Source organism: Bos grunniens, chromosome 4, assembly GCF_055505025.1.
Source record: "Bos grunniens cultivar Pamir isolate PY7600 chromosome 4, Bosgru_T2T1.0, whole genome shotgun sequence".
Classification (NCBI taxonomy): domain Eukaryota; kingdom Metazoa; phylum Chordata; class Mammalia; order Artiodactyla; family Bovidae; genus Bos; species Bos grunniens.
The window spans coordinates 76,033,090-76,047,553 of NC_141168.1; the positions used below are offsets into that span (position 1 = coordinate 76,033,090).

At 34.9% G+C, this 14,464-nt stretch overlaps 2 protein-coding genes across 4 annotated transcripts in view; one reads left to right on the forward strand and one right to left on the reverse strand.

Moving 5' to 3' along the window:
* LRRC17 (leucine rich repeat containing 17) overlaps positions 1 to 8,110 on the reverse strand; it is a 35,684-nt gene extending 27,574 nt beyond the window's left edge. For all 3 annotated transcript variants that reach the window (XM_086397061.1, XM_086397062.1, XM_086397063.1), the window contains exon 1: positions 7,906 to 8,110. The gene's annotated coding sequence lies outside the window, so the exon portion shown is untranslated. The remainder of the gene's footprint in view (positions 1 to 7,905) is intronic.
* FBXL13 (F-box and leucine rich repeat protein 13) overlaps positions 1 to 14,464 on the forward strand; it is a 219,973-nt gene that overhangs the window by 112,061 nt on the left and 93,448 nt on the right. The window contains exon 12 of the mRNA XM_086397072.1: positions 7,836 to 7,965. Within this exon, the coding sequence (XP_086253198.1) occupies positions 7,836 to 7,965 (130 nt within the window). The remainder of the gene's footprint in view (positions 1 to 7,835; positions 7,966 to 14,464) is intronic.

The following is a 14,464-nucleotide window of genomic DNA, read 5'->3' on the forward strand; positions in this document are numbered from 1 at the left end:
GATGTACATGTATTGTTTTAAACTTTTCATTTGTATGATTTAATTGACTTCTTTTCTTCTAAAATAAGAAAACAGAGGTATGAAATTACTTTTAAAGAACTTAGGCAAAGCTTGTATGATTTGATAAATATTGTTCTCCTTTTCTGAACAAACTGCTGTATATTTGCTTACCTCTTTGACCCAATAATTATTTAGAAGAGAATTTTGTTTTTAATTCTAGTTTCGTACACTGTGGTCAAGAAATGTGGACAGAATTATTTCTACTTTTTGAAATTTATGGAGATTTCTTGGTGGACTACTTAATATAATCAATTTCAATAAATCATCCATGAATGTTTAAAACAAGAGAGTTTCTTTCAGAGAACAAAATTTCTATGTATATATGCACATGCATGTGTAAATTCTTAATGTCATAGTGATACAGTAGTTGCCTATTATAATGAACTTTTTATTAATTTATTTTTATGTTATTCAACACATAAGGATTAATAAGCAGCATGTTTGCACATACAATCTATCTATAAATTGTAGCACTTGTTTACATAAAATTATATTTTTCTATCCTGGTTGATGTTTCTTTGTCTTAAATTCTTTTAAAATGCTATTTACACAGTCACCTTTGTTTTCTTTTGCTTGTGGCTTTGTGAAATTACTTTATGTATACCCATAATTTTTAACCTTTGTGTTGCTATATTTTAGGTTTATCTTTCACATGTGGCACATAGCTAACTTCTATTTTAAAAAATTTCAATCTCTTTGCCTTTTTAAGAAAGTGGTTTAAAAGACTAATATTTCTTGTCAAAACTGAGTATATGGTCTTATTTTTATCATCTTGCTTTATATTTTTTATTTATTTTTATGTTACTGCACTATACTTATCTTTTCTGCTTTTTGTTATAAAATGTGTTATATCTATAATCTGAATACATTTAGATAAATGCATATTCTGTTGTGTATTCTAACTAGTGGCTATTTCTATGTTTTTTAAAAACACGCTTTATCATGCATTTCTGTAATTATCAAAGTCACAATGAAACACTAACTTTGGCTCCCCCTGTGTTCGACAAGAGATCTAATACATTCTAATTCTTCCTTGAACTCGATGTTCCTCTACTTTGACTCACCTATATGTAAATATATACTAATTGTGATTTTTTATCATCTTTCTTTTTAATATTGATTTTTGGTATACTCAATATCATAATCATATTTATGATTAGGTAGTCCTAACTCGAGTTTTGGAGAAGGAAATGGCAACCCACTCCAGTATTCTTGCCTGGAGAATCCCATGGACAGAGGAGCCTGGTAGGCTACAGTCCATGGGGTCGTAAGAGTCAGACACGACTTAGCGACTAAACCACCATCACCACCAACTGTAGTTTTGTCATTCATTGATGGTCTATTTGTATCACAATTTCCTTATTCTTTAATTTTGATTTTGATTCATCCTATGATGACTGGAATCTGGAGGAGGAAATGGCAACCCACTATATATATACATATATATATATATATATAGTATATTTGCCTGGATAATTCCATGGACAGAGGAGCCTGGTGGGCTACAATCCATGGAGTTGCAAAGAGTAGAGTCAGACATGACTGAAGTGACAGAGATGCACATATGATGACTGGAAACATGTGCAAATATAAATTATTATATTTATCTGGAAATATGTGCAAATATTAGATTTTCAGTCATTGCTTTCTGAAGATGACTTTTTGTTGTGTCAGAGGATGAACAACAAATTCTCTCAGGGTATACTTCTTGAATCATGTCCCTTACTCTACTTAAAACCCTACAAATGCTGCCCCATAATCTTCACTATTTCAAGTTAAAGAGAAGTCTAAAGCCAGCCTGATTTTTCTCTTCGTTTGTTGGTAATCTATTTTTTTTTTTTTTTCTGCCAAGATGCTGGCAGGAAATTCCTTTTCTCTGAGAAATTAAAAACATTTCCCAAACTTGTGTTCTTTTAATTTTTCCTGGGACATAGTAAACCTTTCGGACATTAAAACTAATTTTCTCAGCTAAACCTTTTGGACATTAAAACTAATTTTCTCAGCTAAAAAAGAGATAGTTTTCTTTTTACTTTTCTATTAATGAAAGTCTTTATTCAGATTTCATCAAGTTTCCCACTCATGTTCTTTTATTTTTGCTCCAGGATCTGGTGTAAGCGTCCATACTACATTCAGCTGTCATTTCTTCTTAGTGCTCTCCAGTTTGTACCAGTCCACAGTTGTTCCTTGTATCTCATGACCTTGACACTTGAAGAATACTGTTTATTTATGACACTTGAAGAATACTGTTTATTTATTTTGTAAACAATCTCTCAATTTGGGTTCACTGATGGACATTTTTTTTTAATGTTTCAACCCTATTTGTTCATGTTTTAAGAATCCCCTTTCATTTTCAGGTCAGATATTTATTCCAGTCCTTCAAGCTATCATCTTATCTCTCATCATTGTTTTCTCAGCAATACTGCATTCTCTGTATCAGTAGTTCTCAAAGTGTGTTCTGAGGACAGCCGTGTTCCAGTAAATATTTAATTACTGGCTGAGGTAGGGGGTCAAGGTATGTTTTGATTTGTAGGATTTACTGATTTCTGTGACATAAATAATTCCATCATGGCCAGTTTTAAGCTACCAACATGCCACTGAATGTAGAGTTGAGAAGAGATGCTAACAATTGGTTCTCATGGGCTAGAGCAAGCCAGCTCCAGCAGCACCACTGTGGAGGGCCTCTGACCCTTTCAGGAATTCTGTAGGATTCTCTGCCCTGTAATATAGGACATCACTCAGTAGTTTTCTTTAGAAATTCCACATTAAGATATATATGTGTGTGTGTGAATGAATATATGTGCATGGATGAATGTGTTTATATATATATGGTACATGTGTATATTTGTGTGTATGTATTTTATCTATCTATAGATAGAAAGTGAGTTGGGGGGTGGCTGGAGAGGGGAGAGAGACATACATATTTAAAAATCTATAAATCCATATATGAAAATCTGAACTCTTTTAAGTAGACGATTTGGGAGTAGCGTTATCACTTTTTTTAAAAACTCAAAACATTTTTTCCAACCATACTTTGAGATAATGTTTTCTTCTAGGAAATTTAAAATAATAGTACAGCTCTGCATAGTTTTTTAAGGATGTTTATTTTACAAATGAAGCTGTATCTTTAGTGGGCAACATATAGGAAAATAGGACCTAAAATTAGAATTTTGTTTTGATTTTAACTTCTAGTTCTTGCTTTTGAGACAACATTCAGGATAAATGCTACGTGATACTGATGTTTTTCATCATATGAAAAAAATGTACACTGACTTTCTTTATCTATAATAAAAATACATTTCATAATGATTCTTTATTTCTGCTCTGCTTTCTATTGTTTTAATCATGCTTGGGTATGTAATAACATTTTTTCAGCTATAAATAACTAGAGAAGTGTTGTTTGTTGCTGTTTTCATTCTCTGGTGCCTTTAGTGTTTCTTTCCAAAGAAAAATGTAATTTGTTTGCCTTTCTTGGCAACAGTGATTTGCCAGTTTTTTATCTGAATATTTTTCCTCACTTCTTTGGGGACTTGCTCAGTTTTCTAAAGTTGAAAACAAGGGCTGTCCATAGCTCATGCCCATTTCAAAGTATTTTTTGCTTTTAAACATTTCCTGAATTAAACCCTGTCCATTTATTCCATTGCCACAGTCAAGGTGGCATTCTCAATACCTCATTTGGTGCAGCATCCAGATGGTTCACGCTTGGTCTCTCTTCCCTTATGTTGTGAGAAGTATTGTCCTGAACTTAGTCTTATCATGTCTTTGACTTAAGGTCTTTGACTTAAGACCTTTGCTTAAGGTCTAGACTCTTCCTTTACTATTCTTTATCATTATCTGATCAAACTTATCTGCCTAGGTTTTCCAAAGGAAACTCTCAACTCTGGTCAGTTGACTGCTACATGCTTCTCTTTTTCTACAAGCTAGAATGCCTTTCTCCTCTCTTTGCTAATCTGTAGACTTTACATCTCAAGTCATACCATCTATCGGAACTCCACAGTGATTACTCCCTGAGTTCTAGCAGCAACATTCATTCACTTATTCACTATGTATTGATCAAATATTCTGGGCACAGAGTGGTGAGTAAAGATATTAATATTATGATCTTTGCTTCTTAATGGAGCTTTATATGCTATAGAAGCATGATGTCTATTTTTCCTATAGATGAATCAACCCTTAAATTGACTGGCAACTTCTTATTGACAAGTACTCTCATGTTAATATAGTCTTGCCACAGTTCATCAGAATGGGGTAGACAGAATAAGCTGTGGCCGTGACTGGAAATCCTTAGGGTCCACCCTGTAAATAGGAGGTCAAGTCACTGCATTTGGATTTTCTGCAGGAATTCTATTAAAATACTGCCTCTGTAAGACTAAGTCCAGTACTCAACTCAAACGAATCTATATGCAAATACTCTGTTTTACAGACTGGACCTTGTGTTAAGATTTTTCAGAGAAATGTTAATTTAAATACAGAATTCTACATTCCTTCTAGTAATAGCTACCCTCAGGTGTTGAAGATCTAACACAGAGGGCCTCAATTCTTTAATGGATAAAAAACCCAAAGAAAAAAGAAACAGTGATCTCTGTAGTTTCTGTAAGAATTGTGATGTCTTAAAGATTATAGTAACAGTAGAAAAATAAATCACACAGAGAACGCTCCCCACACACATAAGAAAAAGTTATCAAATAATTAGAAAACATTGTCTGAAAACACTTCCTCAAGTGTAATTAGAATTATAAAGTCATCTCTGGATTGGAAAAATGATGAACTAGATCTTACTCATATAAGGGACATATTTCTTTGCCAAAATTCAGGATAAAAAGTGGCAATATTGCATAAAATTTGCCAAGTGTGATTTCACTGTAAACCAATATTTTTCTCATCCCCCAAAGCTCTAAGTCTGCGGCACTATAAAAGCCTTGAAAGGCTAACAGAGCCACTCAAGATTTGTGTTTTACTTTCAAACTGATGATTCCCATGAGGTTCCTCTTTGAAGAGCTAGATCTAGACTTAATCTCAGAGTCATTTAGTTTAATTAAATGACTCTTTTGCCAAACCTGCGGTCAGTGGATCCTCCAAGAAGATCATGAATGGAAATCAGAGGTTCCATAAATTTTGATAGGAGAAAAAAAAAAATCTCTATTTTCACTAAGCTTTAACTGAAATATAGATTAAAAAAATCAGGGTAGTATTAGCAGTCCCTGGGACTCTTTTACTCATACAAATCACAATTATTTTCTCATCACATGTATTTTCTTATAGTTGTTACAAATATTTAAAATTATCATTGGTACTCAGTACTGCTTCAAAAGCATTGTAGTTAATAGACCTGTCGCTAGATGTTGTTGTTGAACATGTTAATAAAGAAGCATATACATTTTTTCAGTCATTTGGCTCTTAAAAATATTTTAATAATATCTGTGGATAAAATTGGCTGCCTTTGAAATTGTATTTTATTTTATACATTAAAAACATTAGGCTGACAAAGGGGCCATAGATCCAAAAGTATCTGTGACACACAAAAAAGTTCAAAGCTTCTTGTTCAATTCTCATTTTTGGTATTTGTTAAATGGATCACATGCACTTAAAGAAACTGAAAAACAGACTTGGATCAGACTTGAATATATTTGAATATGCATGACTGTGTAAGTAATGGTTTCATTATTATACCTGAAGAAAGAAAGAATGAGGTACAGAGCTTAAAAGTAGGTTAGGAAGAACAGTCAGCAAATGCAAGGGCAACAGATGGAGGAACAGAAACTACAGCAGACTATCAATCTCACCGGGGTTAACAGATTACACCTGGTTTTACCACCACGACTGAAATAGGGTACAGATGGAATATGAGGCCCCTCAAACTCTTCAAGTTAGTATGCACCACTATTGTCAGGTAAGTACCTATTCCATTAAATGGAAAAAAGGTAGATCAAACTTTGTAAGAATAATTCATATGTATTATTTGAGACAATAGTAGCAATAATAACAATATGTGTATTTTTAAAGGTTCTACCATATCCCTGCTGATTTTAATCGTCAAAACTCACCCTCAATATAATACTATTATATATACATTCTTATGTAATTGTCACATCTTTACTAAGAGGAAAAAGCAGATACGTTACATTCATGTTACAGATGTTCATGTTACAGAAAACTAAGGTTCAGGAAAGCTGGAGGCCCCACAGCTGGTCAGGGTTGAAAAAAAAGATAATGCTATAATCTCCACTTAGTAAATGTGGAAACAGTCTCTGGGCAGCTAAGGGGCAGTTGCAGTAAGTGTCAGGGCTGGGATTCGAATCCAGTTTGGTCAGATTCCAGAACCCTGTGTATTTTCCATTGTGTCATGCTGCCTGCCTCACTATTCCTTTTGCCAAATTGGAGAGCTAAAAAGTTCTTAGGAATGACAACCCCCCAAGAAAATTGTGCTTTACTTAGTTGAATCACAAGGGTATAATTCAGGGAGAGGAAGATAAAGCATTTCTAAAACTTTGGCAATGCTCTCAAGGGCCCCAGAAGGGTTATGTCTTTGGGATGTTAGTGCTGCTTTCTCCTTCAGAGCCCTGCCCACCCAGCCACTGGGGAGTCCAGAAGGCTTCCCTCTCTGTTCTACTGAGTCTCATGGAAATAGCCATTACCAGAGGGAAATGGGTGTGAGTCAAATAATCCGCTACGGAATATGAATTATATCATATGATATTTTCAGATTTGGGAAATAAATCTGATTAATGATCAAAGCTTGCATATCTAATTTCCCATTTATGTGAAAGTAAACTTTATTAGTCATTTGTGGGCTTTTGAGGGACAGAAAGGCATTTTCCTCCTACTTTTTGTTCTTTTTGCTTTCTAGTTCACTGTTAAACTGCTGCAGATCACAAGCCAAGAGCATGTAGTTTAACTCTATTACAAAAGCAGAAGTGAGAGTTCTTGCACTTTTAAAAAATGCCAGGCTTAGGAGGGCTTTGAAAGTTGCCCATAGAGTGTCCTCAAACTGTGAGTCTTGCAGAGAGTTGTCCTAAAGACCCTCCTTTTTCCTGAAAGCTCTCATTTTGGCTATGGTGGTAATGCCATAGTTAATCTGTTGCAACTTCAGTGAGATTTATAGCCTCTGATATGGTTTTATTCCTTTCATATGTTGCCCACATATTTGCAGACTGCTCTTAATCCACTTTTAAGCTCTGTGTATCAGTCAGTCTTTCTTTAGTTATAATAATGAAACTGTTACTTAGAAAATCATGCACATGCAAATTTATTTTTTCAAGCCATTTGCTTGCTTTGTCCATTTTAAGAGCCTATTATATTTAACTTTGCCTCCTTTCTGCCCCAAATCCTAACTCTCTTGTAACAGTTAATCACCATTTAAATGTTTACAAAGAGTTTGTCCTCCTAGACATTTGCATTGTTATTTCGATGCTCCAATATAAAAGCTAAATGCAACAATAACACAAACTGAAACTGCTTTCAAACACAAACTAACTTGCAAACAACATGAATGCACAGACCTCCCCCACCCCCAAAGCTTTATCCCAATTGGTTTTCTTAAAAATTTAGCCAAATCTTTATTTTCATTTGAAACGTGATTATGCATTATCTGATATGCTACTGCAATCTCCTTAACAGGAAGAGAATTAACAATAAAGTTCAACTCTTGAATAGCTGCAAGGAAAAAAGATTAATTTACAGCTTTACTTCTCTTTGTCATAGTGGCTTAACAAAGATGTGAGGAAACAGCTTAAGTATAATCACTTTCCTTCCTCTCTTCTCTCTCCCTGTCTTCTCAGGTACTTCTACAATTTACAGAATCTTAGTTTGGCTTACTGCAGAAAGTTCACAGACAAAGGTTTACAGTACCTGAATTTGGGGAACGGATGCCACAAGCTCATCTATCTGGACCTTTCCGGCTGCACCCAGGTTTGTCTTTCAGCCTTCTCTTTCCTGCAGCAGGCAAAGAAGTCCTCCAGAGAACCGGCTGCATCCAGCCCCAGCCCTCATGTTATACTAACGCTGTGCACGGACTGCAGCACACTTTTCAGAAGGTTTTCAATTACGTGAACACAGCTGCTTAAATTTTCCCCAGGATTGCTACTATAGGCTCTTGGCTTCCCTCCATTGGAGTGTCACATCCACGAAGAGGCAGAGCTCATTGGATGATGAAGCAGACCACTTCTGTGTAGATATTCTGTGCACAATTACATTAGCAGAGTCCAAATCTTGAAAACTTTTTAGAATTGCTACCAAGATACAAACAAAGAAAACTATTTGGGGGAGAGGGTGGGGAGTATTTGCAAAGAACTTCCTGAAAAGTTAGTTTGCTTCCACGTGGACTCTGAGAGTAAATAGTATTAGGTAAAATGCTGCAAGTGCTAAACGTAAGAAAGGAAATACAACAAAGATAATGATTGTTTAAAATTGCATTATATCCTTGGGCTAAATAACATGAAGATTTGAGGTCTACATGGGGAAATATTTAAGTCTGAAGGAACAAGACTAAGAAACCTGGGCAGAAAATAGTGTGGAATTGTGGAGGGTATGACATGGCACTGTGGAAGCAGTTCCTGCCTCTTTGATAGTTTCTTCTGCTCTGTTTTGTTAGATTTAAGTCACCATTCATTTAACTTTTCTTCCAGCTCTCTGTGTATTGCTATTAGTGTCATAGTATGGTCATCATTCTATGAAAATAATATAATGACACAAATGAGAACTGTTACTATACACCAGGCACCATGCTGAGTGTTTCATACATATCACATTTACTGCTCATACAAATGCTGTGCCCTATAGCTTATTTAGATGAAAAGACCAGGGTTCTCAGGGTTGCACAGCTGGTAAAAGCATACTGATAATGCTATAAGCAGGTATTCCTGGAAGGAATACAAGGACAGAATGGATTTCTCCTCCAAGTTCTTGAATGGACAGAAATTTTACTTAGCCACCACCACTGGCATATCATGGTTTCCTGGTACACTAAGCATTGGGGATGATGTAGGGGAAAGGATGCTAAGCTAGGGCTGCAAGGCTAGAGTTTGCATTTGTTTAAATCCAATCTACTGATATATCAATAGTTTGCTAAGCACTGACATCTGCCACTCTATGATCAAGATGGCCTTAATGTTCCCTCCAGATTGACAAAACTTCAGATAGGCTTTTTTCTGACTCTGAATCCCTGACCTCCTTTTTCTTACTTTAGAAAACTTGCAGTTGTACATTCTGTTTTTGCTCCCTTTGAGATGTCAACTTCTTAAAAAGTTTCTCACCTGTTTTACAACCCATGAATGTCTTCCTCAAGGACCTGGGAGCCAGGCTTTGATATGTAATCATCAAGACAGAGAGTGTCTGTATCTCTCAGTCTCCATGGATTGATGGGGGCCTAACTTGGATATGAATGTCAGCAAACACAGATGGTCTGATCACAAAGGAAGAATATTTGCAACTTCAGAAATAACTCAATATGCTTTTGACACATCCCACTGATCAACCTCTCTCTGAAAGATACAGCCTTTAGTCCTTCTTTTAAAATTAAATTTTACTGGACTATAGTTGATTTACAATGTTGTACAGCAAAGTGAATCAGTTATACATATACATGTATCTACTCTTTTTTAGAGTCTTTTCCCACATAGGTCATTATAGAGTATTGAGTAGAGCTTCCCGTGCTATACAGTAGGTTCTTATTAGTTATCTATTTTATATATAGTACTGTCTAACTCACCTCAGTGCTTCAGAACCCTCCTCATAGTGTGACTTAACTCCTTTTTCTTCTCAGTTTCCACCAAGTAATTATTGCAGCAACAACACAAACACATGCATAGACACACAAACACACATAAACCTGTCCTAAGGTTAAATATTTTCAAACACAGCTCAAAGTCAGAGGTTTCAAACTGATGACTCTCTGGCCAGATATTTAGGGAAAACATATAGATATAGTCTGTCTTTAAATTTTGAGCCAACATTTGGAATTTTGGAGTTTTCAAATAAAAATCTAGACTTTAAGTTTCTCTTAAAAAAAAAATACATAAGAACTAGCGAACTTGGGCCTGCATCCCCACATGTCCTCTGTGAGGACAGAGTCAGCCTCACCCCCTTGAAACGGAGCCCTCTCCGCAGTTTACCGCCTTCTCCTCCACTCAGTAATGTGCAAACATGCACTTACTCCGGGACAGTTACCACTTCACTGCATTGACTGCTGTCTTAGTAGGTGCTTGAGTTTGGTCTGAACGTACCAAGAATAGATTTTGTTTCCTAATTGATCCTTAATTTGTAATTCTCAAACCACAGTGATGTTAGTGTTTCACATCATGCAAAATAATGTTAGGGTGTTCATTTTTTATTTATCTACATTCAATTTCCCTTTGTTCACTTAATAATTTAACAGCAAACAGAGATTTAACCCAAGGCACTGGAAATTTTACCATTTGAAATTTTGTAAGAAATGGCCTCATTATGAACCATAGATATTTTAATAATGGCTGCTGTAACTTCAGGAGGAATCAGTGTATTTTGGAAGTTATTGCACCCAAGGGACTTATGAAGTCTTTTGAGGCGGTTTCATCTACTTTCCTGGCTCCATCTACCTACCTGTGACGATAGTTTCACCCTACCTGGTCTAATTGCATTGGTATGACAATACAAAATGGTTTCAAAGAAGGAAAGCTGACTATTCACAGGTTTTATAGGTTCGTCTCTTGGAGACTAAAATGTAGTTTCTTTTTATATGTTTGGAATTTTGCGCTATGAAGACATGTGTTAATATATCTGACCAAGGAAAAATGTCCTAATAAAACAAAAAGAGTTGAGAATAGAAGCTTATGACTCAATGTTTTTCACTGGTGTTTACTGAGTGCCTGCTGCATACTGGGCACTGTGATGAGTAAAATAGCATTTCTGTCTTTGGAAACTCTGGATTAACATAAACAAAATATGTCAAGAGCTAAATGCTAATGTAGTCGTGGCTGCCCAAAAAAGGAAAGATGTATTTATATAATATTGTGAAAGTATTTGAACCATACGTGTTAGAAAAAATAAATAAGTGGATGATGGAGAACTACAAAGAAAAGTGAAAATCAATTACATATGCCTTAGAAATATTCTACATTCTTATGGGATTGGATAAACGCTGTAGGGTGCATTAAATTATATGACTGATTTCTGAGTGAATATTAGCACTTACATGTTCACCTCATGTTATCATCTTTGATGTGGCTGAAGTAATGCCTCTGCCCAATTTCTTCTCTTTGGAAAAACCTCTGCTCCCCCTTGGCCTGAATTGTGATAGGGCTGCTGCAGTGAGCTCTCTCACTATCCTCTGCAAAGAAAAAAATTAAATTACCTGAAAACTCACCATCCAGAAATAATCAACACTACTAGAATTTCAGTGTCTTTACACTATGTGTGTCTAGACTTCTTTTGAATTGAAAAAGATTATATAGTACACATATCTTTCATTATTCCATGTCTTTATTCCATTAAATATTTTCCTGTAACTTACTTTTAAGAGGTATAATAGTATTCCATGGTATCAAAACACCAATTTATATTTAACCATTCATTATTGGCCTACAATTCTTTTTCCTGGTCTACCTTTTTTTCGGCTATCATAAATAATTTCCGAGGAAAATTATTGTAGCCATATCTTAGCATATGTGTATGCAATTTTGGGTACAAATTTTTAGAAATGAAATGATCAGAGGTTATTTTTAAGGTTGTCCATGCTCTACAAAGACTCTCAATTTACATTTATGATGAATATAAAATAGTTTGTTATCTTCATAAATATATTCTATATTAAAAACTTGTCAATTCAACATTGAATATGCTGTTTTATATTTTCAATTTGTATTTCTTTGATTTCCAGGCAAAGTTAAACCATACACAGGCACTTAATAAATATTTGTTGAATGACAGCATTTTTGTCTCAGTAAGCTGCCATTATTAAAATATTTTTCAAAGTAATTAAAATTCTTCTTTCAAACTGGGGAATATTGGAGATAATGTAACTTAAGTTCCTGACACAGTTGGTGTTAAAAAATAAAGCCTATTAGTATATTTCTCTAAAATATTTTTCTTCAGAACCTGAGTGCAACATTTTCCTTATAGTATTTTCAGAAGAAAAAAAAAAAAACTACATTCATTTAACAAAATGATTCGGGCTGAATCAGTTGAACAAATTTAATTTGTTTGCTTTTATATTTACTATTTACTCAAAGTTATAAAATCTAAGCTTATACCATAAAATGATTTTTAAAAACCATATTTAAATACAATGTAGTAAGACTCTTTGGAGACAAAATGGTTTTATCATGTAAAGAAGGTACTCTTTCCTGTGCTCCTTTGTAATTTATGATCTGGGAGACATTTGGTGACAGTGAATGGATTCATCTTTTTCTACATCTTAAGGAATGATGTGTGACCTAACTCACGGTAGATGTTTATCAGATGCTTGTTGAATATTTGGATTAATGTTTAGTTAAATAAGTGAAACTAATGAACCACTATATGAGATGTTGGTAGTTTTCCTTTGCGTCTCATTCTCTGCTTCAAGGAATCACTCCTCTCCCTTCCCTTGTGGTTCTGAGGAGCTGTCAGTCATGACACCATGAAAGTAACATACCACAGTAATTGGGAAATGGGTTCTGGGCACCTGCATTTTAATCCTGAGTTTGCTATTTGATAGGTATGGGGCTGGGGCAGGTCCTAATCTTTCTGTGTACCTTACCTTCCTTATCTATGAAATGGGGAAAATGCTATTAATGGTAACTACCTGTGTTTTGTATGAATTAAATGATTTGACACATATAAGAGGCTTACAATGATGGCTGCATAGTAAATGCTTAGCCACTATTAGATATTCTTTTTAGATTATTAACAGTGTTTTCCAATGGCCACTAGCATTTGGCCCAGGCCTAGACATTCTTAAGTTCCATATGCAATTGCTAGAATTTTTCCAGGAAGAACATGACTTTAGCAGAACCCATTCAGAACTCTTTAGGTACTGTAACAATTTTATGTATACAAATACACACACACACACATATATATGTATATGTATATTATATATATATATATATATATAGTAAAATAAGTCAGAGAAAAGAGAAATCTGTATGTTATGGCTTATATGTGTAATCTAAAAAAATACAAAAATAAGTGTATATTCAAGACAGAAACAGACTCACAGACACAGAAAACAAATTTATGGTTACAAAAGGGGAGGGGAGGGCAGGAGGGGCAAATTAGGAGTATGGGATTAACAGATAGAAACTACAATACATAAAATAGAGAAGCAACAGGGATTTACTTGGAGAAGGCAATGGCACCCCACTCCAGTACTCTTGCCTGGAAAATCCCATGGACGGAGGAGCCTGGTAGGCTGCAGTCCATGGGGTCGCTGAGAGTCGGACACAACTGAGCGACTTCACTTTCACTTTTCACTTTCATGCATTGGAGAAGGAAATGGCAACCCACTCCAGTGGTCTTGCCTGGAGAATCCCAGGGATGGGGGAGCCTGGTGGGCTGCCGTCTCTGGGGTCGCACAGAGTCGGACACGACTGAATCGACTTAGCATCGGCAGCAGCAGCAGGGATTTACAGTGTAGCACAGGAATTATACCCAGTATCTTATAACCTATAATGGAATGGAATTTGCAAAAAAAACTAAATCACTATACTATACACTTAAAACTAATACAATATTGTAATTCAACTATACTTCAATTAAAAAATGAGCAAAACATGAAGATCTTCCCCTAGTAACAAAAAAGAATACATTAATATACATGTATTAATGTATTTTTAAATTCTTATATTGTGGTTCTGTGTGTGGATATTAATTCTCATGAATTATATTGTGCTATAGCTCTCACTCTTTTTTCTATTTTTGACAATGTTTCTTAAGGTGCTTCTATAAGTCACCTCTTCTCTTCAACCTCTTAATCACAGAAAGCCCCAAGGTTCAGTTTGGATCTACTTTCTTCTCATCACACCCTTGATGATGTCACCTATTAACAGATTATAGCTTTAAATATCACCTACAATGACAAATACACACACACACATATAAAATCATATATGTGTAATATTCACACACAAATATATGTTCACATGCACATATACACATACATGTATGTAATGTGTGTATACAAGAGTATGTTTATATATGCATATATACATATGTAAGTATATATGCTTATAGGAGTATATGTGTATATATATGTTCTATAGAGAATACATGTATATATGTGTGTACATTTATATACATAGACACATATAATGATAGACAATATCAATATCAATGATAGACTTCTCTCTCAAATTTTAGATTCATATCTTAAAAAAAAAAAGTCTCTGCTCTAAAATATAACTCCTTGCTCCTCCTTTGGCCTTCCCTATCTTAGTTAATGACAGCTCCATGT